Source organism: Heptranchias perlo, chromosome 2 (genome assembly GCF_035084215.1).
Source record: "Heptranchias perlo isolate sHepPer1 chromosome 2, sHepPer1.hap1, whole genome shotgun sequence".
Lineage (NCBI taxonomy): Eukaryota > Metazoa > Chordata > Chondrichthyes > Hexanchiformes > Hexanchidae > Heptranchias > Heptranchias perlo.
In genome coordinates this window covers 150,189,040-150,215,796 of record NC_090326.1, presented here as the reverse complement: position 1 = coordinate 150,215,796, position 26,757 = coordinate 150,189,040, and the positions used below count along the sequence as shown (strand labels likewise).

Genomic DNA, 26,757 nt, shown 5'->3' with positions numbered 1-26,757 from the left:
TCATTCTTCTCTTAATCACTATGCCTATGAACTGGTAAGAGGTATATTTAGTGGTGTGTGCAGAGGAGGGAGGGCACGTCTAGTCTTCTGAATGGCATTTGACATTCTATCCTGACAGCTGTTGGGCTACCCAAAAATTACCTCTCAATATTTTTTTTAAGTTACAATTGGATGGTGTGATGAATTAGATCACTTCCATCTCACCTCTGGGATCTGTGGTGTAATGTACTGAAAGTCTGCTCAATGACTGTAAGAAACTTAAGCAAAATAAGTTTTGCAACCTTTACCCGGTTCTAACAGGATATGTGTCCATGGCATAAACTGTCCAAAATTGAACACTATTTGGTAGTAAGTTCATAGTATCGTTGAGAAAGGCCATAGGATAGCTGGTGTGTGAAATGGAAATGTCACATTGTAGCAGTAGGGGTGCTCTTTTAAGGTTGAGATTAAGGTGCACCATTGGAACAGTGTGCCAGATGCTTACCGTGCATCTAACTTTGCTGTATCTGACTCGGGTAGATTTGATGCCAATGTTGGGTGTAGGAAGTGGCAAAAATGTTCCATTGACTGAAATTTACAAACACAAATTTCACTTAAAAAAAGAATAAAGTAGAATTGTAATTTATTCCTAACATTAGACTGTGGAATAAATATGATATTCATTGTAATATATCCATTTGATGTATGCTGGCCTTAGATAATTGTAAACCTAAAGTCATCCATTATTAACATCTGGCCATTGTAAGCAGATTTATGAGGGTAAAACATTAAACAATATTTAGTTGTTATTATTAACTACAAAAATTATAATGACAAAAACAAAAGAAAAATTTAAATAAACCAACGAATGCAAGAACAAAGCTTCGCTCACATTCATTATATTATCGTTGCCTGAATAGGCAGACTTAGCACTTGGGCTTTAGCTTTCACCTCTATTATCAAACAGCCTCTCCTGTAGTCAAAACACTTCTTCTGCATTTCTGATGTATTTGAAGCCATGATATTTAATACAATGCAGTGATGCATTCTGGACGACAATGTGTTGTGCCATGGAGTAATAGCCCCCACACTTTGGGTTCCCAGTCTTGACCATGCTGTTATTAGGAAACACTCAATGGAAGTTAAGGCAGTTTCTTCAAAGAGAAAGAAATATACCAGAAGAATTATTACCAGGCTCTAATTGTATACCTCCTGGCAGTGTTAGAGCAGTATTAGGGAGTCATGGGGTCACATTGCAATAGCTTTGGCTACAGACACTGCATAACACAGGGAGACCGATAAAGGACAAGAAAAAAATCGATGCCTTGAGCTTCCCCCATGGCCTTGTGTGTAAAAGCACTGTCCTGTACAAACCAGAAGATCCCAGAATCCTGATCTGTGCTGAATTAGTGCATCTGAGCTAGCCAGCATTTCAGGTGCTACAATTGGCCTCAGGGAGGGGACAAATCCATGAAGGTTCCCACTTGCATTCACTATCCAGTGACTCCAGTGTGTGAAGTAAACATGGAGGAAGATTTTGACCCAGCGACGATGAATGAACGATGATATATTTCCAAGTCGGGATGGTGAGTGACTTGGAGGGGAACGTGCAGGTGGTGTTGTTCCCATGTACCTGCTGCCCTCGTCCTTCTAGGTGGTAGAGGTCGCGAGTTTGGGAGGTGCTGTCGAAGAAGCCTTGGCGAGTTGCTGCAGTGCATCCTGTGGATGGTACACACTGCAGCCTCCGTGTGCCAGTGGTGAAGGGAGTAAATGTTTAGGGTGGTGGATGGGGTGCCAATCAAGCGGGCTGCTTTGTCCTGGATGGTGTTGAGCTTCTTGAGTGTTGTTGGAGCTGCACTCATCCAGGCAAGTGGAGAATATTCCATCACACTCCTGACTTGTGCCTTGTAGATGGTGGAAAGGCTTTGGGGAGTCAGGAGGTGAGTCACTCACCGCAGAACACCCTGCCTCTGACCTCCTCTTGTAGCCACAGTATTTATATGGCTGGTCCAGTTAAGTTTCTGGTGGTATTTATGGAACTCTATCCAGGAACAGCCTTCAAGAGCAGAAAGAATTGGCAAATAAAAAAGGAGGTTCATCTTTAAAGAGCAACTTTAAAAATAAGTTGGACCACTACTAGGAAGTATCAGTTCAGCAATATCAAGATGGACATATTAGCAATCTCTTCCCATTATTATGCTTTCATTGAGATAATGAGTTTAGATTTCCTTAGTGCAATTTTTGTGATGGATTTCTTTACTAGAATTATTTTTGTGTCAGTTAATTTTATAGTACTACTTCACCATGGTTTCTAAAAAAAACAAATATATTAACAATGTTTTTATTAGTTATGTAATGTGGAAGTTTTAAACACATATTTTGATTCAAAACAGAACTCATTGCATAATCTAGAAAATGTAATAACTGTATTTTTACATCAATATTAATTGATAAGTAGATAGACAGCTTTCAGTGACATGGGACTTCATTTCAATTCAGAAAAACAGGTGGGCTGGGCTGGGGGATGGCAGTAAAAATTTTAAAAATCTAAAACCCGTCCCCAACCCACCTCCACCCTGCCCATTTCCAGTTTTAATGGAGGCGGGACAAGGGGCGGGCAACCGACCCGCGGGCCTCCATTTTAACAGACTTTTTGTTTTTAACCCCGGGCGCTGGGATTCCCAGGCCTTCTACTTCACACCACATGAGAGGAGGCGAGAAGGCCCAAAACTGCAGGTAAGTGCCTTTATAGCACAGCTTCTGGGCCAAGAGGAGCAGGAGTGCTTCCCCCAGGCCCAACAAGCCTACCTGCAGCAACCACTCCCACGATCTCCAACACCCCCCTTCATGATCTCTGACCTCCCTCACGAACCCTGACCCCCTCCTAATCTCCGACCCCCCCCCACGATCTCCGACCCCTCCTCACAATCTCTAATCCCCCTCAAGATCTCCGACCCCTCCTCACAATCGCCGACCCCCTCAATGATCTCCAATACCCCCTCATGATCTCCGACACCCCTCATGATCTCCGAACCCCATGATGACCCCTGACCCTGACCCGGACAACTGACCCCCCCAATGACCCTGATGACTGTGCCCCCCCATGTCTGAGTCCCCCCCATGTCTGAGTCCCCCCCATGACTGAGCCCCCCATAACTGACACCCCAATGACTGAGCCCCCTGATGATTGAACCCCCCCGATGACTGAGCCCCCCGATGACTGACCCACCCGATGACTCCTGCCCCCCCCCCCCCACCGTCTAAGACTTACTTGCTCGCAGCCTCTTTCTTCTTCTTCTCCCGTCTGACTGAGACCAGCCTGTCAATCAGGCTGGCCTGTCAGGTGGGAAACTGTCAAGAAAAAAATAAAAGACATCCTTACGTCAAAATCATAAGAATGTCCGGGAAACCCGTACTTCTGGGTTTCCCGTCAGGAATTCCACCCTCCCACCCCCACTGCCCCCTTCCTGGCTCCCCAATAAAATCCTGCCCCTGGTGGTCCATCACTTTACTCAACAGTGCACCGTACGATGGAGAGCTGAGGCATAGGTTCTTGCCCACAATTCTTTGCACGGTGGGCTCATCATCTCAGCTGTGTCACGCGGAGGATCAGAGCATAGGACAAGTGTTACCCAACAGGTATGGAGGGACAAGTGTTACCCGACAGGTCACGAGGGACAAGTGTTACCCGACAGGTCACGAGGGACAAGTGTTACCCGACAGGTCACGAGGGACAAGTGTTACCCGACAGGTCACGAGGGACAAGTGTTACCCGACAGGTCACGAGGGACAAGTGTTACCCGACAGGTCACGAGGGACAAGTGTTACCCGACAGGTCACGAGGGACAAGTGTTACCCGACAGGTCAGGAAGGACAAGTGTTACCCAACAGGTATGGAGGGACAAGTGTTACCCGACAGGTCGGGAAGGACAAGTGTTACCTGACAGATAGGGAAGGACATGTGTTACCCGACAGGTGGGGAAGGACATGTGTTACCCGACAGGTGGGGAAGGACATGTGTTACCCGACAGATAGGGAGGGACAAGTGTTACCCGACAGGTAGGGAAGGACAAGTGTTACCCGACAGATAGGGAGGGACAAGTGTTACCCGACAGGTAGGGAAGGACAAGTGTTACCCGACAGATAGGGAGGGACAAGTGTTACCCGACAGGTAGGGAAGGACATGTGTTACCCGACAGATAGGGAGGGACAAGTGTTACCCGACAGGTAGGGAAGGACAAGTGTTACCCGACAGATAGGGAGGGACAAGTGTTACCCGACAGGTAGGGAAGGACAAGTGTTACCCGACAGATAGGGAGGGACAAGTGTTACCCGACAGGTGGGGAAGAACATGTGTTACCCGACAGGTGGGGAAGGACAAGTGTTACCCGACAGGTGGGGAAGGACAAGTGTTACCCGACAGGTAGGGAGGGACAAGTGTTACCCGACAGATAGGGAAGGACAAGTGTTACCCGACAGATAGGGAAGGACAAGTTGTACCCGACAGGTCACGAGGGACAAGTGTTGCCCAACAGGTAGGGAACAACAAGTGTTACCCGACAGGTATGGAGGGACAAGTGTTACCTGACAGATAGGGAAGGACATGTGTTACCCGACAGGTGGGGAAGGACATGTGTTACCCGACAGGTAGGGAGGGACAAGTGTTACCCGACAGATAGGGAAGGACAAGTGTTACCCGACAGGTGGGGAAGGACATGTGTTACCCGACAGGTAGGGAGGGACAAGTGTTACCCGACAGATAGGGAAGGACAAGTGTTACCCGACAGGTGGGGAAGGACATGTGTTACCCGACAGGTAGGGAGGGACAAGTGTTACCCGACAGATAGGGAAGGACAAGTGTTACCCGACAGGTGGGGAAGGACATGTGTTACCCGACAGGTAGGGAGGGACAAGTGTTACCCGACAGATAGGGAAGGACAAGTGTTACCCGACAGGTAGGGAGGGACAAGTGTTACCCGACAGGTACTGAGGGACAAGTGTTACCCGACAGGTCGGGAGGGACAAGTGTTACCCGACAGGTAGGGAGGGACAAGTGTTACCCGACAGATAGGGAAGGACAAGTGTTACCCGACAGGTAGGGAGGGACAAGTGTTACCCGACAGGTACTGAGGGACAAGTGTTACCCGACAGGTGGGGTGGGACAAGTGTTACCCGACAGGTCGGGAGGGACAAGTGTTACCCGACAGGTCGGGAGGGACAAGAGTTACCCGACAGGTAGGGAGGGACAAGTGTTACCCATCAGTTAGGGAAGGACAAGTGTTACCCGACAGGTACTGAGGGACAAGTGTTACCCGACAGGTAGGGAGGGACAAGTGTTACCCAACAGGTAAGGAGGGACAAGTGTTACCCGACAGGTAGGGAGGGACAAGTGTTACCCAACAGGTCGGGAGAGACAAGTGTTACCCGACAGGTGGGGAGGGACAAGTGTTACCCATCAGTTAGGGAAGGACAAGTGTTACCCGACAGGTACTGAGGGACAAGTGTTACCCGACAGGTAGGGAGGGACAAGTGTTACCCGACAGGTAGGGAGGGACAAGTGTTACCCGACAGGTAGGGAGGGACAAGTGTTACCCAACAGGTCGGGAGAGACAAGTGTTACCCGACAGGTGGGGAGGGACAAGTGTTACCCGACAGGTAGGGAGGGACAAGTGTTACCTGACAGGTAGGGAGGGACAAGTGTTACCCGACAGGTAGGGAGGGACAAGTGTTACCTGACAGGTACTGAGGGACAAGTGTTACCCGACAGGTAGGGAGGGACAAGTGTTACCTGACCGTTGGGGAGGGACAAGTGTTACCTGACCGGTGGGGAGGGACAAGTGTTACCTGACCGTTGGGGAGGGACAAGTGTTACCTGACCGGTGGGGAGGGACAAGTGTTACCCGACAGGTCGGGAGAGACAAGTGTTACCCGACAGGTCGGGAGGGACAAGTGTTACCCGACAGGTCGGGAGAGACAGGTGTTACCCGACAGGTCGGGAGGGACACGTGTTACCCGACAGGTCGGGAGAGACAGGTGTTACCCGACAGGTCGGGAGGGACAAGTGTTACCCGACAGGTCGGGAGAGACAGGTGTTACCCGACAGGTCGGGAGGGACAAGTGTTACCCGACAGGTCGGGAGGGACACGTGTTACCCGACAGGTCGGGAGAGACAGGTGTTACCCGACAGGTCGGGAGGGACACGTGTTACCCGACAGGTCGGGAGAGACAGGTGTTACCCGACAGGTCGGGAGGGACACGTGTTACCCGACAGGTCGGGAGGGACACGTGTTACCTGACCGGTCGGGAGAGACAGGTGTTACCCGACAGGTCGGGAGAGACAGGTGTTACCTGACAGGTCGGGAGGGACACGTGTTACCTGACCGGTGGGGATGGAAACTTAGCTGAGATCACTCTTACGGTCGTCCTAGTGGTTGGCGGAATCGTGGTTGAAGTCTCCAACTGATCTGCCCTCCCTTCAGGGGTAGCACAGGAAGTTTTCAAGAAGGGAAAAGAGAAGAAAAATGTCGGACATCTTACAACAGAAAATAAAAGATTCACATTGTTTCGTTTCTTGCATTTACTTTTACTTTAATTTTTAAAGTTTCCAACTGATATTCTCCCACTGAGCTTTGAAATTACACTGTGAGAATAATAGTTAGATGTCAGCCTTGGCTCAGCGGTAACACTCTCTCCACTGAGTCAGAAAGTTGTGGATTAAAGTCCCACTCCAAAGATTTGAGCATATAATCCAGCCTGACACTTCAGTGTGGGGGTGCTGCTGTGTCAGAGGTGCCATCTTTTGGATGAGCAATTAAACTGAGGCCCCACCTGCCCTCTCAGATGGAGGTAAAAGATTCCATCGCACTATTCAAAGGAAAGCAGGGGAATTCTGCCTGATGTCCTGACCAACATTTATCCTTCAACCAACATCACTAAAATGGATTATCTGGTCATTATCACATTGCTGTTTGTGGGACCTGTGCACAAATTGACTGCCACGTTTCCTACATTATAACAGTGCCTACACTTCAAAAAGTACTTCTTTGGCTGTAAAGCACTTTGGGATAACATGAGGCTGTGAAAGGTTATATAAATGCAAGTTCTTCCTTCTTTCTTTATCGTATGTTTTCAGCCAAATAGCTCAGCACTTATCCACAAAAAGAGCAAAGAGCGTTTTACTTCAGAGAGAAAGAACCAGACTAGAAGCATTTTCACATGCACCTCGACCTTATTGGCTGATTTCATCTATGTGATGTGATAGTTCTCATTTGCACCAATGCTAAACTTGTGCTAAATCTAGAGTAAAGGCCCAAACTGACTATGAAATTAGTTGCTTCATGCACCAATCTTTCATTGATTGGTAAAAAACATTGGAAATTGACAGCACACCTTGAGGGCAAACCCCATTGCTGGTGCCAATCTGAGGCCAAATTAGAGGCTGTGGTCAGAGCAGATAAAGGGCATGGTGGAGTTGATATATCCAAGAGTGATGAGGTTAAGGGAGTGCATGAAAAAAGTTGCTGAAATATGCAGTACTGGAGCTGAATGCAGTAATACCAGTTAGAATTATAATGGCTACATTACGACTGTAGTATCGATGCAAAGCCAGTTCATTTTGAACTGACTCTGTAGTTATGGTGTAAATGCAGCCTCAATCAGGAGTAAAGGCCCAACCTGACATCACAACAAAGTGGATGATGAATCTTTGGAGGATGGTTGTCACACTTTGCTTCACTTCAGAATTAGTTCAGGTCTCAACGCACGATTCATACTACACAAGTTTAGCATTGGTGAGAAATGCTAAACCTGTAGTGGGAATGCATCCTGATGTGACGTGTTGGAGACTGTAGCAGCATGATTAGCGAGGTGTGGGGATGGGGGGCAGATGAGTGGAACCAAGGATTTAGAGTGCAGCAGAGAGTGTGTCAAAGTGGATTGTCAACAATCACACGAGGAATAGTTCAGGGCATGAAACACAGTACAGGCTGGTCTGCTGTTGCTCCCAAGGGTTGAGTGGTAGGGCCCAAGTCGTGATGATGGCTGGGCACATCAGAGCACCTGAAGCAGCAGATTTTGCTGTTGGTTGTTCCGAGCTGCCAATTGATATTCAAAATGGCTGCCACCTACTTCAACATGTTGATAAAGTAATGTCAAACTTTTGTTAACTCAAGACTCAAGCAAGTTTTTCGGAATTTTACCCTGTCATAATAATTACCTACAGTCACTGCTCTTCAAAGTAATTGACTTTATGTGACCTGTTCTGAGACACCTGATCAGGTTCTATATAAATGCATTTTTTTTATTAGTCAAAAATTCCACACGCCTGTAGCTCATGACAACTTGGACTTTTATTGAACATTTCACTTCGGAATCCTGCAGAGATTCTTTTTATCACATGAGAGAGGGGGGGGGGCGTTATGCAGTCGGATATTTTTAACAGAAGCCTCTGGCTGTCTCCACTAAGGAGGAGGCAGGCAGCCGCATTCGAGAGTGATTGACAGTGCAGCTTTGTGAATGACTGCTGACATCAAAGGGCTAGTCCTCCCCCGATGACGTCACTGCGGTATTATCTATGCTCTTCGATCTCACAATGGAGACCACTGCCCAGCAAGGTCCTCCTGAAATGATTCATTGCGGTTGAAGTCCTGGTAATTGACTGTGACAAACAAATAGTGACTGCAATTTTCTGCGTGTAAGTTTTACAGGAGTGACCTCAAGTCTCTAGTAATGCCCCAGCCATTAAGCTCTAAATCATTACAACAAACTTCTGGTTACTCTGCAACACTTGGCCTAATATTCAACACTATGCCCCTCACATGCAGCCAGTGTCTATTTATTCTCGCTGGGGAGATGCTTAACAGTATATCTGAGGGGAAAAAACACAAAGAAAAAAAAAAGCAACGTTTTTTTTCCAGTCCATAACAGTAAAAAATTTGTTCCGTCAAATTACAAGATTGACCTCTAGGGTGTAACAAGACCTTCTTGCGTCCACATTCCATTCTTATAACAAACTGTCTGGTCACTCCATAATCCACGGGGTAATTAGCATAGCTGCAAACTCCAGGAGGCTTTAGAGCTGAAGCCTCACCCAACCCCAGTCTTAAATATATATTTGTTTTAAATGCTGTTTTTTTAAAAAAAGAACTGTTGTGATAATAAAAAAAACATGTTCTGCCTTTTAAACCTCAACCTTGACTTGAGCTTCCCCTAAAAATGTTTGGAAAGCTGGCGCCTATGGTAATTAGGTTTATTGTAGCCCACAGCTGTGGCTGTAAGCGGTGCAAGTGTATTGTCTTCCCCTTTAATGAGTTTCTGAGAATTCATAATTGCTAAATATCTAGGATTAAAGCAAGTAAGAGCGACATTTTAATGCTCGGAGTTGTGTTTGAATGTTGCTGATGCAATTGGGAAAAAATAACTAGAAGAAATACCTGCAACTATCCGATTATCATTTTGATTAATTCAGGGACATGTTTGTTTATTGCAAATGAGGAATATGTGAAGGAAAGGGGCTGAGGAGGAGAGAGTGTGCACTGGGTGAACCGAGAGGATTGAAAGTCTCGAGAAAGATAGGGAGATATTCTGCTGCGATGTGTGAAAGAAGCAAAGCAAAAAAAAAAGTCAAGTGAAAGGCAATATGCCTTGTGAATATAAACTGTGGGAGCCACCGATACACTGCGGTGGCAATGTTAATTGGTAACTAGGTAAGGAGATGAAGAGGGGAGGGGGGAAATCAATGAGGAAGAAAAAAGAATAATCAGGGCCGATCCCCTTTATAGCCGAGTGCTAACAAAATGCTAATAAGAGGGCTTCTTTTTAGAATGATCAAATCAGGATTACTTTTCCCAGAACGGAAGTTCTGGGTAACTGGACCCCCAAACAAAACTCGCACACACTGAAGTGTTCCTAAATTTTTTTTAAAAGAAAGCCTGAGCGGTTCTGAAAGTAAACACTGGCTGCAGGGTCACAGTAGTAGTCCAGTTTTGTTGCATACCTTCTGTCCGGCATTAGTGGCACTGAGCTCTTTCTTTTCATCTATTATTAACGCTTCCGGTGTGAATATATACAAGTCAAGTTTATTAACAGGGGTCTTTGGAAACTATTTTGTTGAGAATTCAAATTCCAGACGTTTGTTGTCTATGAATCGATTTGTCATGGTGTCGATTCCCAAAAGCTAGGGGCTCGACAGTGTCAAGTTTTTGATAGCAAGGTGCTAGCGAGACCTGGAGATTGCTTTAGTGTTTATGTGAACACATTTCATCCCCCGTTTTTCAAAAGGAATGTTAAGACACACTAATATTTCTCGCAGGAGTTGGAAAGAACAGATTAACTGATTTGTGTGACCTGCACTAAAAGTTATTCGTTATCAGTTATGGTTGCGTGACAAAAAATAAGCTTTTCTTGTGTGTTCGTTTTAACTTTTGACTTTCTAAGGATCTCTTGTCTATTTATTTTCTATCGAAAATACATAGTGCAAATAATCATATTTTCGACAATAAACTTGATTTTATTTAAGTTAGTGTTTGTCCAAAATGCATTCAGGCGACCGTTTCCCCCTACAATTTAGCAACATGCAACAGCTTAGCATAACACATAACAATTTCTTACTTTAGCAGTTCGACACGGTTTGGGACCGCTGTGTATTATGATATATCTAAACTCCCAAAGTTAACTTTTGTTGCTTTCTTTGAATCCGAATTTAGGTCACTTTTTAGCTGTTCCAGTCTTTCACTTTTACTAAAATTAGGTTACTCGGTAACCGTTAAAAATAAAATTGTGGATGTAAACGTGATTTAATAACTACCAAAGAAATCAAAATAGACTACCCCACAGCTCGGGCTACTGAAATGTTTGTCGGGAATCCAGGAAAAGCCGCCGTGTTCTGAGTTTAGATTCTCCAGCAATAAGGCGGGCGCGATACACAAGCTTACTTGAAATAAAAATATGCTAGAAATTTGAAGTAAAATACGGAACATTTTGGACAAACACAATAGGTTCATCAGCATCCGTAAAGAGAAAAGGCAGGTTACTATTTCGGGTTGAACTCTTGATCAGAAGGGTTCCGATGAACGGACTCTATCCCAAAACATGCTTCCTCTTTTCATGATTTACGTGCAAGTCCTGTTTACAAGAAGTGGATTATTTAAAGTGGGAAGCGACCACAGACATGACCTGACTAGCCTCTGAGCGATTCCTGATTATTACAACCTCTAAGTAATTATTTTTAATCAAGGCACTGGGAGAAAAGTGATTTAACACTTAAGTGAGGGGCAAGGTAGGGACCGCCACTTGACAAGAATGCATTGCTTTTGTAAATTGTTCAATATAGAAAGCGATTTTGGGACTAATGGTTTGGGTTGTGCAAGTGATATAGGAGTATGCATGGGGTTATTATTTGCTATATATTGTTGGTACACTCACATGAATTCGCCGGTCTTTGCATATATACAATTAGCTCATTACAAAAATCACTTGTTAGTCGCTAGATTACACCCCAGGGCTGTACATTGCTATATCGGTGATACTTCAGTGAACATCCGGAATTGTTTTCCTGCAATATTGTACTTTGCGTTTAACATTCGCCTTTCTGGACCTAGTGAATCTCTACTATTCCATACAGCATGGAGAATACCGAGTTGTAACAATATATGGTACTAGGGCCCTACACAAAACCCTTACAGAAGGAATGGCAAAGCTGGAATATAGTATGAGTTGTAGCACATTTTTTATTCATTCATCAGAAAGATGTCCTTATTATTGGCTCTATCACTAATGCACCATGCGTGTATCGGTTGTCACGATACCACGTTTTATTTTAAACACATCACTTTCTGATGCCTTGGTTTCCCAGATCTGCTTAGTTTCATGCGCAAACGTTATTCTCAGTGAAACAACACCGATATCTACCCAAAGGAAGGCAACCGAGGTGAAATTAGCAGTTGTATATAGCTTTCTTATTTGTTGTCATTAATTTTGCTCTTTGAAATTATGATAATATCCCTTGGAATCCACGCGTGCATTTTAAGAACTAATGAAAATATCACGAAATGGCATTCTGGAAAAATGGGCCAGGACGTCATTAATTTGAAAGACTAATGACTCCAAATTGTTTATCATCCTATTATACCCCGGCACCGTCTATACAAAAGTTGAAAGCAGGATAAATGACCAGGCTTCGGCTGTCAATGAAGCCATTTTACTAAACGGTGTCTCCAAAGACAAGAACCATCATTCAATTAGGTTTATCTACAGGTCCTTAATTGCGTTTTAGGATAGAGAAGTATGTAATACACTACTGCAAAGGGCTCGATTAGAGGCTGCTAGCAGAATCCTGACGGCGCTTTTCAGTCAGTCCCATTCAGAGGGGATTTCTTCACGCCGCGGCGATCAGGCGGATTAAAGAGTAATTAAAACCTAGAAATTATCTTTCGCAACATTTTTTCAAAGTGCCCACTCCGCTGAAGAGAAGCCCTCTGATGCCCCGTTTACCCTTTCAAAGAAATTGGATCAAACACAAAACAAAAACAACAAAAAAAAAGAAGAGGACGACAGCAGCGGCCTGGCGCCGAATGGGATATCGATACTGTTATAATTAAAATCTAATCAAAAGGAGACCACTCCACAGCAGAATAAAGGTTTTAAAACAACCTTCGCCCCAACTCCAACTTACACCGTCATTTGTAACGTGCGAAGTCTTAAAGCCTGGCGGGCTATCATTTTTTAAAATTAAAAATAAAATTGTGTGCTGTTAACTGATTTGTTCTACCTTTTTTTCGGTTTAAAGTTACAATATATTCGCCAATTGAGCATTTCTGATCACTTTCCCAATCATCTGATCGTGATTTCACGCGTTATTAGTGTGACTCTGGCTAAATAAAAAGAAATAAGTTTTTTTTAACAGCAAGAATGATTTAGATAAGATCATTACAACAATCATACACACACAAGTTTACTTCTATTTTGACATACAAAGAGGAACTAGAACTTTAGTATAATTCTCAGCTAAAATGATCACTGCAAAAGAAAAACAGATGTTTCACGCTTTAGATAACGCATGCATTTTAATAGAAATTGCGTCATCTGCTGGGCCCTCATAGGGGTCGATTTAAAACGTGTGTTGTTAACAATACACACAGCTATAGGTTTGCAGTAAACCCACACAGGTTTTGTCCAACATTGTAACCCCTCAACTCCTGCCCACGATGACATGCACCAATCGTTTTTTTTTAATAAATCACATTTAAGGACATGACTTTCAGGCAATCTGGCTTCTTCCATCCCCATGTTTGGCGCTTGAGGATTCAGATTGTGACCCCTTGCATTGTGTTCAGGCTGCTGTTGCGCCGATTCATTGGACCACATCCTTGTAGTCACTCTGCTCTATGATCTATGGGCTGGCAACTGCAACTCCGTTCATTCATAAATACTTTTAAATGCGGAGACAAGTGTGACATCCCTGACCTATAGCACTGAATTGCCAATGACATTCTGAATATTGTATCCATGTAAACGCCTCTGATGTGGAGTCCTAACAAATGTATATCTATATATATACATATATATAGCAATTAGCTACCTAAGTACAAAATTGGCGCCATTTATCCTGGTTAAGAAGTTTTGATGAAGAAGAGCTGGCTAATTTCTAGAATTTTAAATTGTAGGCAAGGTCCAGTCCTGAATGCAGTCATTACTTCCGTAATAACCGCATTCGGCCCATTCAAAGAGGCTTAACATCGTGCAAAACGTCTCAGTGCTTCAGGAATTACAAGATCCTTTGACTTGAATCCTCAGCCAAACATGTTTAATTAAAGCTAGGCTGTCGTTTTTAAAAAAAATAAAAGATGCCTGTGTGCATTTTTTAAAAAGAAATTGCACAAATGAAAAATCCAACTCAGGCGCATCTCTCTGTAACCGTGTCTGACAGTTTTAGCATCAGTCAGGAAACACTGATTGATTTTACATTTAGTGAGATTGACAAAAAGGTCCGTTCTGAAAAAAATAACTGGAGGGGGGGGGGGGGGGAGGTGGGAGGGGGTCCCAGCATTGAACAACGAATAGTGAGGCAGTGAGACCTGGCCATTTGCAATCGATTAACCTATTTGATGCAAACACGTTCACGTGTTTTTTTTCCCCCTCTGGGTGTTTTTTGCAGAAAGATAAAGCAACTCAAAGTGCAAATAAACAAAGTAGAGCAAAGCTTCACACAATACTTTCAAACTGAGTGCCTTGGTAGGGAACTGTTTAATTTACAGCAGGCGATGCTGGGAACAAAGAAGGCTGTAATTGAGTGCGACTCCAGTAAACGGTTAGACAAGGAGCGGAGAATCAACAGTGGCCTTATAAATAGATTAGATCCATATATTCCACGAGTCTAGAAAGAATAGCCTCTCTTCCTAAGCAAACAAACATTGTTTCTTTTTTATTACTGACCAACTCAAACCAAAGGATATTAAAAAAAACACTGTTAAAGTTAGTCACACTTAAGCACTGGGTTGATGTGGATTTAAAGGGGCCGCTTAAAGTGACATTTCAGTACTAATGAGAATTGAATGTGTGGGTTCAAATTGTCACATTAAAATGAGTCCAGTTACTACGACCCTGTTGGAAGAAAATTATGCCGACGTGAAAATCCAAAGGAATTCGCTGCTTTTTTTTTGCCTGAATGGGCGAGCGGATCTTGTTTCCCTCGCTTGGGCCTACGTTAATACCCAGGATCGGATAGTGTTGCAGAAGTTTACCGTCACAATACTCCTTGTTGTGTCTAGAAGGATTAGCAGCTCGGAAGTGAGAAAAACCTTGAAATTCTAGGCCCAAAAAAAGACTATGTTTCGCACGTTTGGAAATCTGAAGAAAAACAATAAGATAAGGGAAATTGATGATAGATTCCAGTTGACTTTCTCTCCCTCTGAACGTGTATTGAGTGTGAAGTTCGTACGTTGGTCCCCCAGCATTAACAATATATATGTACACTTACCTGATAACACATTTGCTTGTACGATTTGACATGTTCACAGTTACAGAAATGAGAACTTTTCTTCAACCCATGACACATTCTGCATTTCACTATTCTGTTTTCAACGTCATGATTTCACATCTTTTGACGTAATTCACAACAGCGACCCAGAGTCACAAGTTGGGCAGTTGAGAGCTCTGAAGAGGAGAGCTGGGTTGGTGTGAAACGAAAACCAAAAAAGAAAGTGCAGTAGCACTCCTCTCCCAAGTAACTCATACACTGCTTTCCCTTTACTTTAGGTTCGATCTGCTGTCACAACTCCAAAACACCGTATGCATGATGCTAAAAAGTGTAGCTGTATTTGAGTCCAGAACTCGGGCCAAAGTGGGAATGTGACACCTATTGAGGGATTAGCTCCGATTTTCAACTCATGTGTTTGTCCCACTAAAATAATCCAATTTCTTAACGGTGTCCTGAAACCCGTGCTGTGCAATCTCAGGACAGGCCAAGATGATGGGAGATCCCAAAAGAGATATTTGTCGTTTGTTAACGACATCCACTTACGCTTTGTACGCATCACTCAAGCGAATTAAAAAGTTTACAGAGCATCTTTCTGCTACGGAGATGAGGGAAACTCTAAAACAACCATCCGCCAGTATCACTTTTCATGGGAGGCAATGCTAAGAGGAAAAAAATGGGATCAGTATCACAGGTTATTTTACGTTTTTCGGATTTTTCCTCAGATAGAGAGCACTTTCTCACTCCCATCATCACAATGTCCTAATTGGGTAGAGAAACAGGATAGCATCAAAGGCGATGAGTGAATTGCCAACTGAATTATTTCATTCTTAATTGTTCAAATAGAAAATTTATATTTCACCCGGAATGGATGAAGGAATCTTACCTGGAAATATTCCTGAAACGTTGATTAAACTCCAACGCGCAAATAATATTTTAAATGCAATCAATGCATCTGAACTATTACCCGAGTTCAAAATGTCAATAGAAAGAGTAATAATGTAGCAGAAAGAATTGTGTGGGCGAATGAAGCACATTGTGGTACTATTGGGAAACTGTTGAACGTTACATTTACTCAGCACTTGCCAACAGTTACTCAGGAGAGTACATAATAGGGACGGGAAACTCTGTCCTAATGTACAAAGTGCTTACCTAAACTAGAAAAACGGAGGATCTTTTTGGTAGTGTTACACAGAGGTGAGCAAATATTTAAAAGAAATGTGGGAGATTTAATAAGACGATTGCTATAAATTAAGTGCATATTTTGCTTTCTTGTGGACTCACTGATTAAAACTAAGGTTGATTTAAACACTTCAAAGGGATATTATTTCGCTAACATGATTCCCCTTTGATACTTCATCATCTCTCTGGTGTTTGTCAATACTGCTCCCATCACCCACAGGAGATAGCTATTTGCAAATGTGGCTTTCAGTACTTTACCGTTTGAATAAATTCCCGAAGAAGTGTCATTTAGGTTGGGAGCGTCATCAACGCTTATTCAGAAACGTCACCTAATCTTTCAGCCTATTTGGAGGAGGTTAACAAGGCGGTCAATGTTTCGGAAAATTATATTGAATTTAAGGTTGAGGGAGAAGCTCCTGTGAATGGAGAGAGCAGCTGCAGGTAAATGCAAGCGTTCGCATGTAGAGTGCCCCCATAGAGCAGATGCTCAGAAATATTGTTGGTGGTTTAATCAAAGGTGAACTCACCGATATTCAACGCCCTCGTGCTGTATATGTCAAGGCACTAGGATTAGGTTACCAGGCTGTTACTAAAGGACAAAAACAATGTAATGGCTGTGGAGTTCAACAGATAGTTTGAGAACAGCATAAGAGCAAATGCACAACATAATAGCTGAATGTAGATGCCCTTAATTGGTTTCACTGTTTCTTCAATTGTTTTTTCTCTTTTTAGTAAACAAACTGTGGCTGAAGGAATAGCAGCATCGACGGATCTATGTTCCCGCGTATATTTACTGAAAGTACGACTATTGTTTCAGCTGGGGTAGCCAACCTTAAGGATCCCTCGGTCTATACCGCTGACAGTATTTTCAAGTCAGCGGTATCGGTGACTTTTGGTCTGAAATGTAAAGTACTGGACGTCTCACGGAGGATAGAACCCCTAGCTCACCGTAAGACTAGAAGCTTGGGTAGGCCCAAGTTAGGCCTTGGTGTGCCTTCTACTGCACATACCTCCTAATCTAGAAACAACGCATAAGGCCATTACAATACCTGAATTATGCCTGGTATTATGTATCAGAGGTGTGGGGCAGTTTCGAACGCAGCGATTTATTGTTTCATTCTATTGGTATTAGGGCTTCCTTTAAAAGAAAGACTTCCATCTATATAGATCCTTTCGCGACCTCAGGACGTCTCAAAACGCCAATGAAGTAGCTTTTTGCAGTTTAGCCACTGTTGTAATGTTGGAAAGGGGGCAGCCAATTTGCGCACAGCAAGGACCCACAAACAGCAATGTGATAATGACCAGATAATCTGTTTTAGTGATGCTGGTTGAGGGATAAACGTTGGCCAGGACACCGGGGAGAATTCCCCTGCTCTTCTTCAAATAGTGCCATGGGATCTTTTACACCACCCGAGAAGACAGAGGGGGCCTCTATTTTAACCTCTCATCGGAAAGACGCCACCTCCGACAGTGCAGCACTCCCTCAGTACTGCATTGGAGGGTCAGCTTGGACCACACTACTAACGTCCTCACTCTGGCGGAGTTAATTAATACATTTTTTTTCTGTACTGAGGACTATTTTAGCAGGGCCTTATAAAATTGTGGGTTAACCTCAAGCATTATCAAACTGATGAGTCGATTCTCTTTGAATGGGCAATGCAACCTCAGAGTATAATATTGATACGTGTCGGTTCGCAAGTGTAAGAAGGGGAAATAGTTGGAAAAGAAATAGTTGGAGCCCTTTTGCGTAAAGTTTGCAACAGTTTGTGTTGAAATGGGAAGGTGGATCTCGTTGTCTGTTATTGCTGAAGGAGTAAGGTGGGACTGCTCTAGCAAAGGGCAGGGGTTGAACAGTCGTTGGCTCCTTGCGTCGCCATTGTTTTTTGAGCCGATTTAGAGTTCAGGATTATCAGGGCATCACTAACAGTGACAATCACAGCGTAAGAATGGTCCCAGCTAATTACTTTCATCGCCTCTTAACTTTCTCCCCAACAGATGCATAACGATAAAATGATCAGAATTAAACTATCTCAGTTCACATTGCGACTGGCGGAGAGTTCTGTGGAACTGGGACTGATTAGGTTCGGTTCCTTTTAGCTTTGCATAGATAGTCCCACATGTCGCACGTTGCTTAAAAGAGCAATTGTGTTTTGCGAGAATAGTGACTAGAAATGTCAGTCTTACTGCACTTTGACAACAAAACGTAGATGGCCATTTTCTGTATTTGTACTCATCATAGTATATGTGGTATTTTACCCAGCCTGGTCATTAGAGCCATATCGACTTTTGCGATCAATTTCCATAACAATTGTAAGCAGATTTTTAGCAAACGCATGGAATGTATTTAGCAAACACATGGGGGGGAAACAATCTTAACAACTGAATACTTCAGCAACAGGTCCCAGTATATTATGCGCTTGTTAGGGTTGATGTTATATTCTATTTATATGTCTGAAACAATTTCTGAAGCAAAAATACTATTATAATCATAAAACACTAATGTTCACTCACGTTCGGATGATAACAATATTCAGAATTGTAATCATTGCGGATTGCCAACATACCTGGCTTAGAATGCATTCATTTTTATGTAATAGAAAATGTGGAAATCGACGAAGAAATCAATACTCAGAGTTATTTATGGTTTAAGGTGGGAAATCCTACTTTTCTGATGTCCCAAAAGATCAGTGCGGGGGGCGGGGGGGGTTGTGAGAGAGAGAAAGTAACAACCGTACAGAATGTGAACGCAAGCTTAGGATCAATGATGGCGAGGGGGGGGGCGAGAAAGAAATAAAGTTTGCTCTGAATGTATGCATGAAGCGAGTGTTGGTTGGCGAGAGTGAGAGAGAACGCTGTCATTTAGACAACAAAACTGGACTCGGTCAGTGGAAGAAACCAACATTGAGCCCAAATGACGCTACTACTATTGTTTAAAGCTACGATTTATCAGTAGTTTAAATTTATAATTCATATTTTGTTCACAGAAATTTAAAAATGTCATTTATACGCACGACCTCAGGACGTCCCAAAGCGCTTTACAGCCATTATGCAGTGTTGCCTAAAATTATTCTCGTGGCTCTATCTGCCACGCAAGGAGTCCCAAACTCACTTCATTCCCATTGAAAGATTAAAACCGATCTGAAGGCGAGGCATTTTAAGTGCACTCAATTAACACACAACCCGATTGAAACTATAACTTGCTTCAACTAGTGAAGTCCCGCAAGGAAAATACCTAATGGCTAAACACCTTGCAACAACTTTAAGGGGCTTAATTACTGGGTATTAGCGCGCCAGAGCAGCTACAGAATCGCAAACTACTTGGTGGAGTCACTCTAATCGGCTTTCATGCTTTCTCTGAGCACGGTTAACCTGGGCCAATCCCACTGACCGAAGCGTCACATCAAAAAAAAATGCGAGAAGTTTTTTGATACAAAATTCGGGCCATGACTGCGCTTAAGGATTTCTGTTAAACTTTGGCGGATCCAACGCCTCCCCATCGCTAGATGTTTAAAAACTGAAATGAAATCGTGTATTGTGTGTTCGGAAATGTAAATGGCATTCGATACACGTTCATGTTATTTTACTATAGGGACCGTAAACCTACAGAGAAAGTTACAAAGAATCGCCACATTCACAGTCCCATTATTCTGGTTCTGAGGAACGCATCGCTTTTACTCGCAGTGTAGCTGGGACGAGTGGACTGAACCGATGCTGGTTGGCATTGCCACATCACGTACTGTTATTGTCTATCAGTTAGACCGTCGCATTGCATCCCCCGGGGGTCTCCGACCGATTTCGGTTCTTCTCCCTTCCCCAATTCCCCCGCCCCCTTCATATGGCCGCACGCCACATTCCGATTAAAAATGTACCGCGAAATGAAGGCAGCGAGGTCAGATGTAAAAACAAAGCGGCGGCATCTGCCTCGATAAAGACTTTTTTTTCCCACATCGGTCTCTGCTCAGCAACTTCTGAAGGCTTCCGACCGAAACCAATCCCTGATTCACAGGGAAGAGGGAAAGAGAAAAAAAAAGGATATTCTACCAAAAGCTTAGGAGCGCTCGATTGTATCCAGTTAAAATTATTTTGTTGGTCCGATTTACAGGCGATCAGCTCCACAATAAGGTACTGGCCGCCTGACCCGAAAATAAACCGGCGAGTTGTGTCGGATGTGGCTTTTGTTTTGTCTTTCCCGCTGCTGCGTATCATGTGTACCAATATCACAACAGTTTGCATCAGGGAAACCCTTTTTTAAAAAAAGCAGGGGTGTTTGATAAATGGTCATGGCTGACTTGCGAGGGCCCTATAATCAGTCTATTCTGGATCTGGCCTTCCCCCTTGTTACTATGAAAAGTCTCCTTACCTTTAAAGACTTGGTATTGTGCCTGAATTCCTAACGTTTTAGAGGAAGCGAAAAAAAAAACACTCTTGCAATTTCAAACCGAATTTCCAACGCCAATGTAATGATTGGTGAACTTGCAGTGAAATTAAGAAAGCTTTCAATTGAAAGGAGCAATAACTGCTCTCTCTTTTCCCCCCATCTCTTTGTGCTTCTACCCAATCAAATATTATTTGTGAAATAACACAGCGAAGGATTGTGGGTAGATGTGCAAGAAAAAAAAAAGATTTCTATTGTACAGTGTGAATTGGGAAAGACAAAATGTCATGGTAAAATGTGTTATTTTTTTTTTGTTCTAATTAGCTGGAGGTGTGTGTTAAAAAAAAACCCTGATCAATTAAAGTGCTGGCGTGCCTTGTCCTGGCGTTGTGTTGAGTGTTGTAGGCTCCTTTTCTTTTGGTGGTGCCTTGGAGGAGGCACTGCAGCTTTAAGTAAAGGGGGAAGAGGCGAGGTGGACGGCGTTGTCATCTAATCAAAGTGTCATCGTCATGTGGTGAAATCTCCTCCCGTTTATTGGACGGAGGCACGTGTCTAGGATACCGGGGACCAGCGTCACGTGACGGGGCTCTATTAAAAAAAAAGGCAACAAAAATCCACCAGAGTGAAAGTATTTCTGATCAGTTAGCGGCTCTCTTTAATTTTTATTTCCCGGCGAAGAGAGAGAGAGAGATTTTTTTTTCCCTCTGTAGTTGTTGTGGTTGCACAACTGGAGGGAGTGATCGGCAGGTTGGGGGAGGAGGAGGAGGAGGAAGGGGGATAATTACTAGAAAAGTGAAGGTTGCTGAATAAATGTGAACCATGGATACCTGAATGTGGAACTGGGGGAGAGAAAGTATGATTATTCGTACATAAAACAACAAAAAAAGGGGACTGAGACGGGGTGGGGAGGGTGGTGGTGGTGGTGGTGGGGAGGGGGGGGGAGAGAACGTTAAAGGCGTAGAGATTGATGCTGGGAAGAAATTAAAGGAGGAACGTAAAGGGGGAAATAAAAGGCAAGATCGTTTGCTTTTTTTTTCCTCAAACCAAGTTGGATATCGTTGTACAGTGAGTGGGTGAAGGAGAGAAAACAAAAGTGCAAAGGGTTAAAGGAGACGGGGGACAAGAGTTCCGAAGCTTTCCACACACTATGGAAGAAAATGATCAAAATAACAACCGCGTGGACAACCAGGAGTCGAGCAACGAGTCGAACCGGGCCATCATGCCACTCCTGCAGGCGCCCGGCAACCAGCTCCCCCACCGGATCACCAACTTTTTCATCGACAACATCCTACGGCCGGACTTCGGCAAGAGGAAAGACGGGCACCGGGATCAGAGCCATATCCCCGGGAGGGAGAACGTCAGCCCGTCGGCTCTGGTGTCCGGGCAGAGCGGAGGCAGTCCGCCCGGGGGAGGAGGAGGAGGAGGAGGTGGTGGAGGTGGTGGCGGCGGCGGTGGAGGAGGAGGAGGAGGGGCTCCCCCCAGCCCGTCTGCCGCGGCCAAGAAACGTGATGTGGCGGGAGATGGAGCGCTGAGGAACGGCGAGAGCGCCGACCAGTCCCAGAACTCGGACTCGGACAGCTCTCACAGCAGCAGCAACGCAGCTTCGCAACCCATGCTATGGCCTGCTTGGGTTTACTGCACTAGATACTCGGACAGGCCTTCTTCAGGTGAGAGAAACACAAAACGAACCCACTCTTTATTTAAAAGAAAAATCGAGGCTAGGATCCTAGTTTTAAACTTTACGGGCAGATAATGGATTTTAAAAAAATAACATGATTATTACTTGATTTTTTTTTTGCAATCTCACAAACTTAAACTAAATAGTATCTGACCGTTAAGATTGTTTTCCACGTGACATAATATTTTACAGGGTTGGTGTTATCCCCCAGCAAATCAATGGAATGAAAAGTTGCCCCAAAATGATAATAACACAGCGATGGCCATGCAATGTGTAGTGGGGGTATTCTCTAAACATGTTTTGATTTGCGAAATAACAAAAGGCAAACCCACTTACACGTGCGATCCCCTTAACACTTATTTGTGTATGTAATTTAAATTCTTTATGTATGATCGTATCTAAACTCTGGATTTTTTTGGAGGGGAAGGGGATACAGAACGCCACTCTCTACTTAACATACTTTACGTCCAACTCTAATGGTTTTGTTGTTTTCCAGTAAATCTAAATGTTACATTTTCAAGTTAGTGAGGATTGTGGGCACGAGAACTGTCTGAAACGATTGGCTCGATTAAGTGCTCGCTTCAACTGTTTCCCAGAGCGGGTTTTGGTGTTAATATTTTTCAATAGAGCGCCTATTGGGTAAATTATCTCAAGATCTATTGTTTGAAAAAGAGCCCCATCCATTGTTAGATTAAAATGGACGATAACTAGGAGTTTCATATCTAAAAATAAGGGGGATTTTTTAAGCAGAAATATGTCTGGTAATTATTACTATATGAAAACGCTCACGATGCGCTCCATCGCTCTTGTATGTCTGATAGAGCTCTTTGTTGACTGGTATTTAGCATATTTTTGTCAGAGAAGTAGGCCTCGCTAAACTAGATCGGCTTCAGACTTGCAGCTTTCGAGGGGAATACATGAGTACGGAATTCGTAAAGAGTAAAAAAAAACACACGGAGTAAATTAATCCTCAAGCTATTGTATTGAAACCTGATTCTGAAATTTATAAGCGTGCACAAAATGCAACTTCGGCCGTCAGTACAAAAACACGACTAAATAATTTCAGCGGAAATAATAGACATTTTCTATGAATATATAAATATCTTTGTATCTTTAACTTTGGGTTTTGATTACGTACAAGAGGAGCAGTAAATTATATGTTTAATCTATCACAGCCTTAGCTTATCATAAAAATCATTTTAAAATACATTATAACCAAGGCGAGATTTTGAAATACACACCATTGTAGAGTTAGTCTAATCTAAAAGAAACTACGTTTGTTATGCCTTTTGATTTTACACATATATATTATTTTAACCTTCCTGTCCTGTGTAGTTGACTCTGGTGGAGTGTTAGGTTCGTACTTTATGAGGGGCTGAGCCGGGGGATGCATTAAAAATTTAACCGACTCCAACGCGATGGCCGGATTAGAACCAACACACACAAAACAAGCCGACTTCCCTCTGGACTGTCGCACTTTCTTCTAATGCTAGTCAGAGATTTACTGCTTCTGATAACGCTTACAATTTACCAATAAATAGGTGTCAACACCCCCTCCCCTCCCCGCCCCCCCCCCCCCCCCACAAGCCACATTTTAAAATGTCCCTTCTTCAGAAGTACACTTGTGAGAGAAACTTGCGTGTCTGCGACCTACAAATGTTGATTGTGCATCAAGCACCGAATCAAGCATTTGTTCAAATGTTACTTCTTTCCAGATTTTATGATATTGTGACTATTTTCTGGCCCTAGGTTCAGGTAGGAGTGAATGGTAATTCTCCCATTATTGCGTAAACTTTATTTAAAAGATATTTATTTATTGTTTAGTGGTTATTTTTCTGACGCGCTATGGACTACTCATTAATTCAGTAGTTTTTTTGTCTTTCTCCCTCCATTTTAATAATGTCACTTTTTATGCAAGTGGCAAACGATCGTGGATCTGTTCCGCCTTGTATTATGTCCCTCACCGAAACTTCAAATTACACAAAACTAATAATAAATACGCCAGGGCTACTTTATCTCCTTTTGAAATGATTGCAAATCCATTAAACGACGAATCAATTATCACACGAAATGTTACATCTCCTCAATCAAGCAACGACCAAAAAATAATGAAGCAACAATCTGTGAGTTCGACTCTGGTCAATTGTTTTGTCCTTTTCTCAAAACTTCATGGGTTGTGTAATAAAGCAAATGTACTTCATTGTGTTCAATCCCGGTCTCAAGATACATATTTTCTTAGAATTCATTATGCTTTCATATTGCTACTAGAAATACGAACTTGTCAAATAGAGGGGCAATATATCACCAGAAGCATGACCCTAATTACAGCGTTGCAAGGTTTTATGAGTTTGGGAAGCTGTATAATCTAGAAATAGAGTGAGAGTCTCGAGCAACACCAATTTCGGGTGCTAACCTGTAAAAATACACACATCTTTATCGCACAGTTTGTATTTAGATGAGTTATGGCTCACGCTACACTGTTGCAATGAATTGTATCATATTGTACACATACAAAAATGATAGTTCTTGTAGTCCTACAGCAAATGTACAACCCACCGACACGCTGATTTCCACTACTGAATAATTTACTTTCTGAAATGTACAATTGGGTGTTGACTGATACAAATATTTACATGTTAAAATTGCTAGGTAGAACAGGCAGAAATTGTGAATGATTAATCCTTGCTTAAGTCTATACTTTTATCTTTTTTAAGTTTTGATTTATTGTATTTAGAAACAAATATCACGGGGGACGAAAAGATGGCACCTGTGCTCGTGTTCCAGTGTCTTTCCTACAGCAGTTTGAAAAAAAACGACAGGTTGTCTTTATTGTTTGTTTTTGCTATTCAAAATCAATATTTACTGTATTCTTTTTTTTATATTGATTTGATTTTTAGGTCCCAGGTCCCGCAAACCAAAGAAGAAGACTCCCAATAAAGAGGACAAGCGACCGAGGACAGCATTCACTGCCGAGCAGTTGCAGAGACTGAAAGCCGAGTTTCAGACTAACCGCTACCTAACCGAGCAGCGCCGGCAGAGCTTGGCTCACGAACTCAGTCTCAACGAATCCCAAATCAAAATCTGGTTTCAGAACAAGCGAGCCAAAATCAAGAAAGCTAACGGATCAAAGAACACACTGGCACTCCATTTAATGGCGCAAGGACTCTATAACCATTCCAGCACGGGGAAGGAAGACAAGGAAGAAAGTGAATAGCAAAGATTTAACAACAAAAGTGCGAAAAATACAATGCAATAATATAAATCAAAACAAGGGCCAGTGTATCGAGAGAGAGAGAAAAAAAGATACCAGCATAGTTTTAAAAAAATAGTGAAATTGTATGAGATATTATTCCGCAATATTCTGTGTATATAATTCAGGTAAGGTGATGTAAAAAAAAAACCTGAAATATTTCAATATATGATGAAATTTTGTTTCTGGGATTTCAGAAGCTACTTTTTTTTTGCCGTGGATGTTTGTTGGTCGCATTTTCTACCAGGCGCCGACTGGATGCTGCAGGCGCTCGGTGAACTGTCTAACGTGAAATTTAAACCAACCTGCTGAAGTCCAAAGAATTTTCCTGCTGTTGTTTTACAGAAAAAAAAACAAATGTTAAATTAAATAAATATCAAATGTTTGATTCTACTACGAGGTTTACAGCTTTTTGGGATTGTTTTTATTTTTTTTAAAAGAAGAACGAAAACAAAGCAGATTGTTGTGAGGCAAAATACACTCGATCGTCACATTAGATGCTTTTATACATTAACATTTCTGAGAAGCGAGTCTTTTCCACTTAAGGAACTTAATTGAGGTTCGGGTAATTCTGCTGTGACGGGAGGTCGAATTTTCTTAATCACGTGAAAACGTGGGAAATTATATCATTATTCTCTGAGATTGGTTGGTAAAAGATACTTAGGCGCGTTGCATGAAACAGCAAAACTTTCATTAATACTGTGTGCACATTTGTTTTGGTGAGAAGTGTTGGGTTGTTAAACATTTTGAATATTTTGATGAGGTGGAACGTTGCAAGCGTTCGACGAAACTCTTAAACAAATGTTTAAACACAGAAGATAAAAAAAAGCTTCTATTTTTATTTTTTTAAATAAAAGAAAGTGGTGGTGGTGGTGGTGGGGGGGTTGGGGATAAGAAAGCAATGTTCACACGAGTCGCTTCCGCCTCTGGAGCGCCTTCCTGCGGTAGATGGAGAGGTGGGGGAAGTCAACGCCTCAAAATGTCAAGTTCAACTCACAGAACTTGAATCAAAATGCAAATGACCAGAAATCTTTCTAAAGGTTGTTTAAAAACACTAAAGGAGACGCATATTTAAAATATAAAACATCTAATGGGCTCTATTTGATGAACGTTATGATAGCATTGTTGTTGAGTGTGTGTTTTTTCGATAAAAAAGTTGCCATCAGCATAAAGCCACAAGTCACCCTAACGTCACCACTTATTTTACAGCTGCAGATGACCAACACAACCGTTGAGAATATCTGTTTCTATAACCGGCTGCCGGTGTATTTGTGCTCTCCGATGCAAATACACTGGGAGTAGGTTATAGAAACAGCAACCCT

At 42.9% G+C, this 26,757-nt stretch overlaps 1 protein-coding gene across 1 annotated transcript; it reads left to right on the top strand.

Moving 5' to 3' along the window:
* The first annotated feature begins 21,609 nt into the window (after positions 1–21,609).
* en2a (engrailed homeobox 2a) lies at positions 21,610–25,399 on the top strand. The gene is made up of 2 exons (XM_067999273.1): positions 21,610–22,174; positions 25,083–25,399. Exons 1-2 carry the CDS (start codon positions 21,655–21,657, stop codon positions 25,397–25,399), a joined length of 837 nt encoding a protein of 278 aa, XP_067855374.1. The 5' UTR covers positions 21,610–21,654.
* The last annotated feature ends 1,358 nt before the right edge of the window (positions 25,400–26,757 follow it).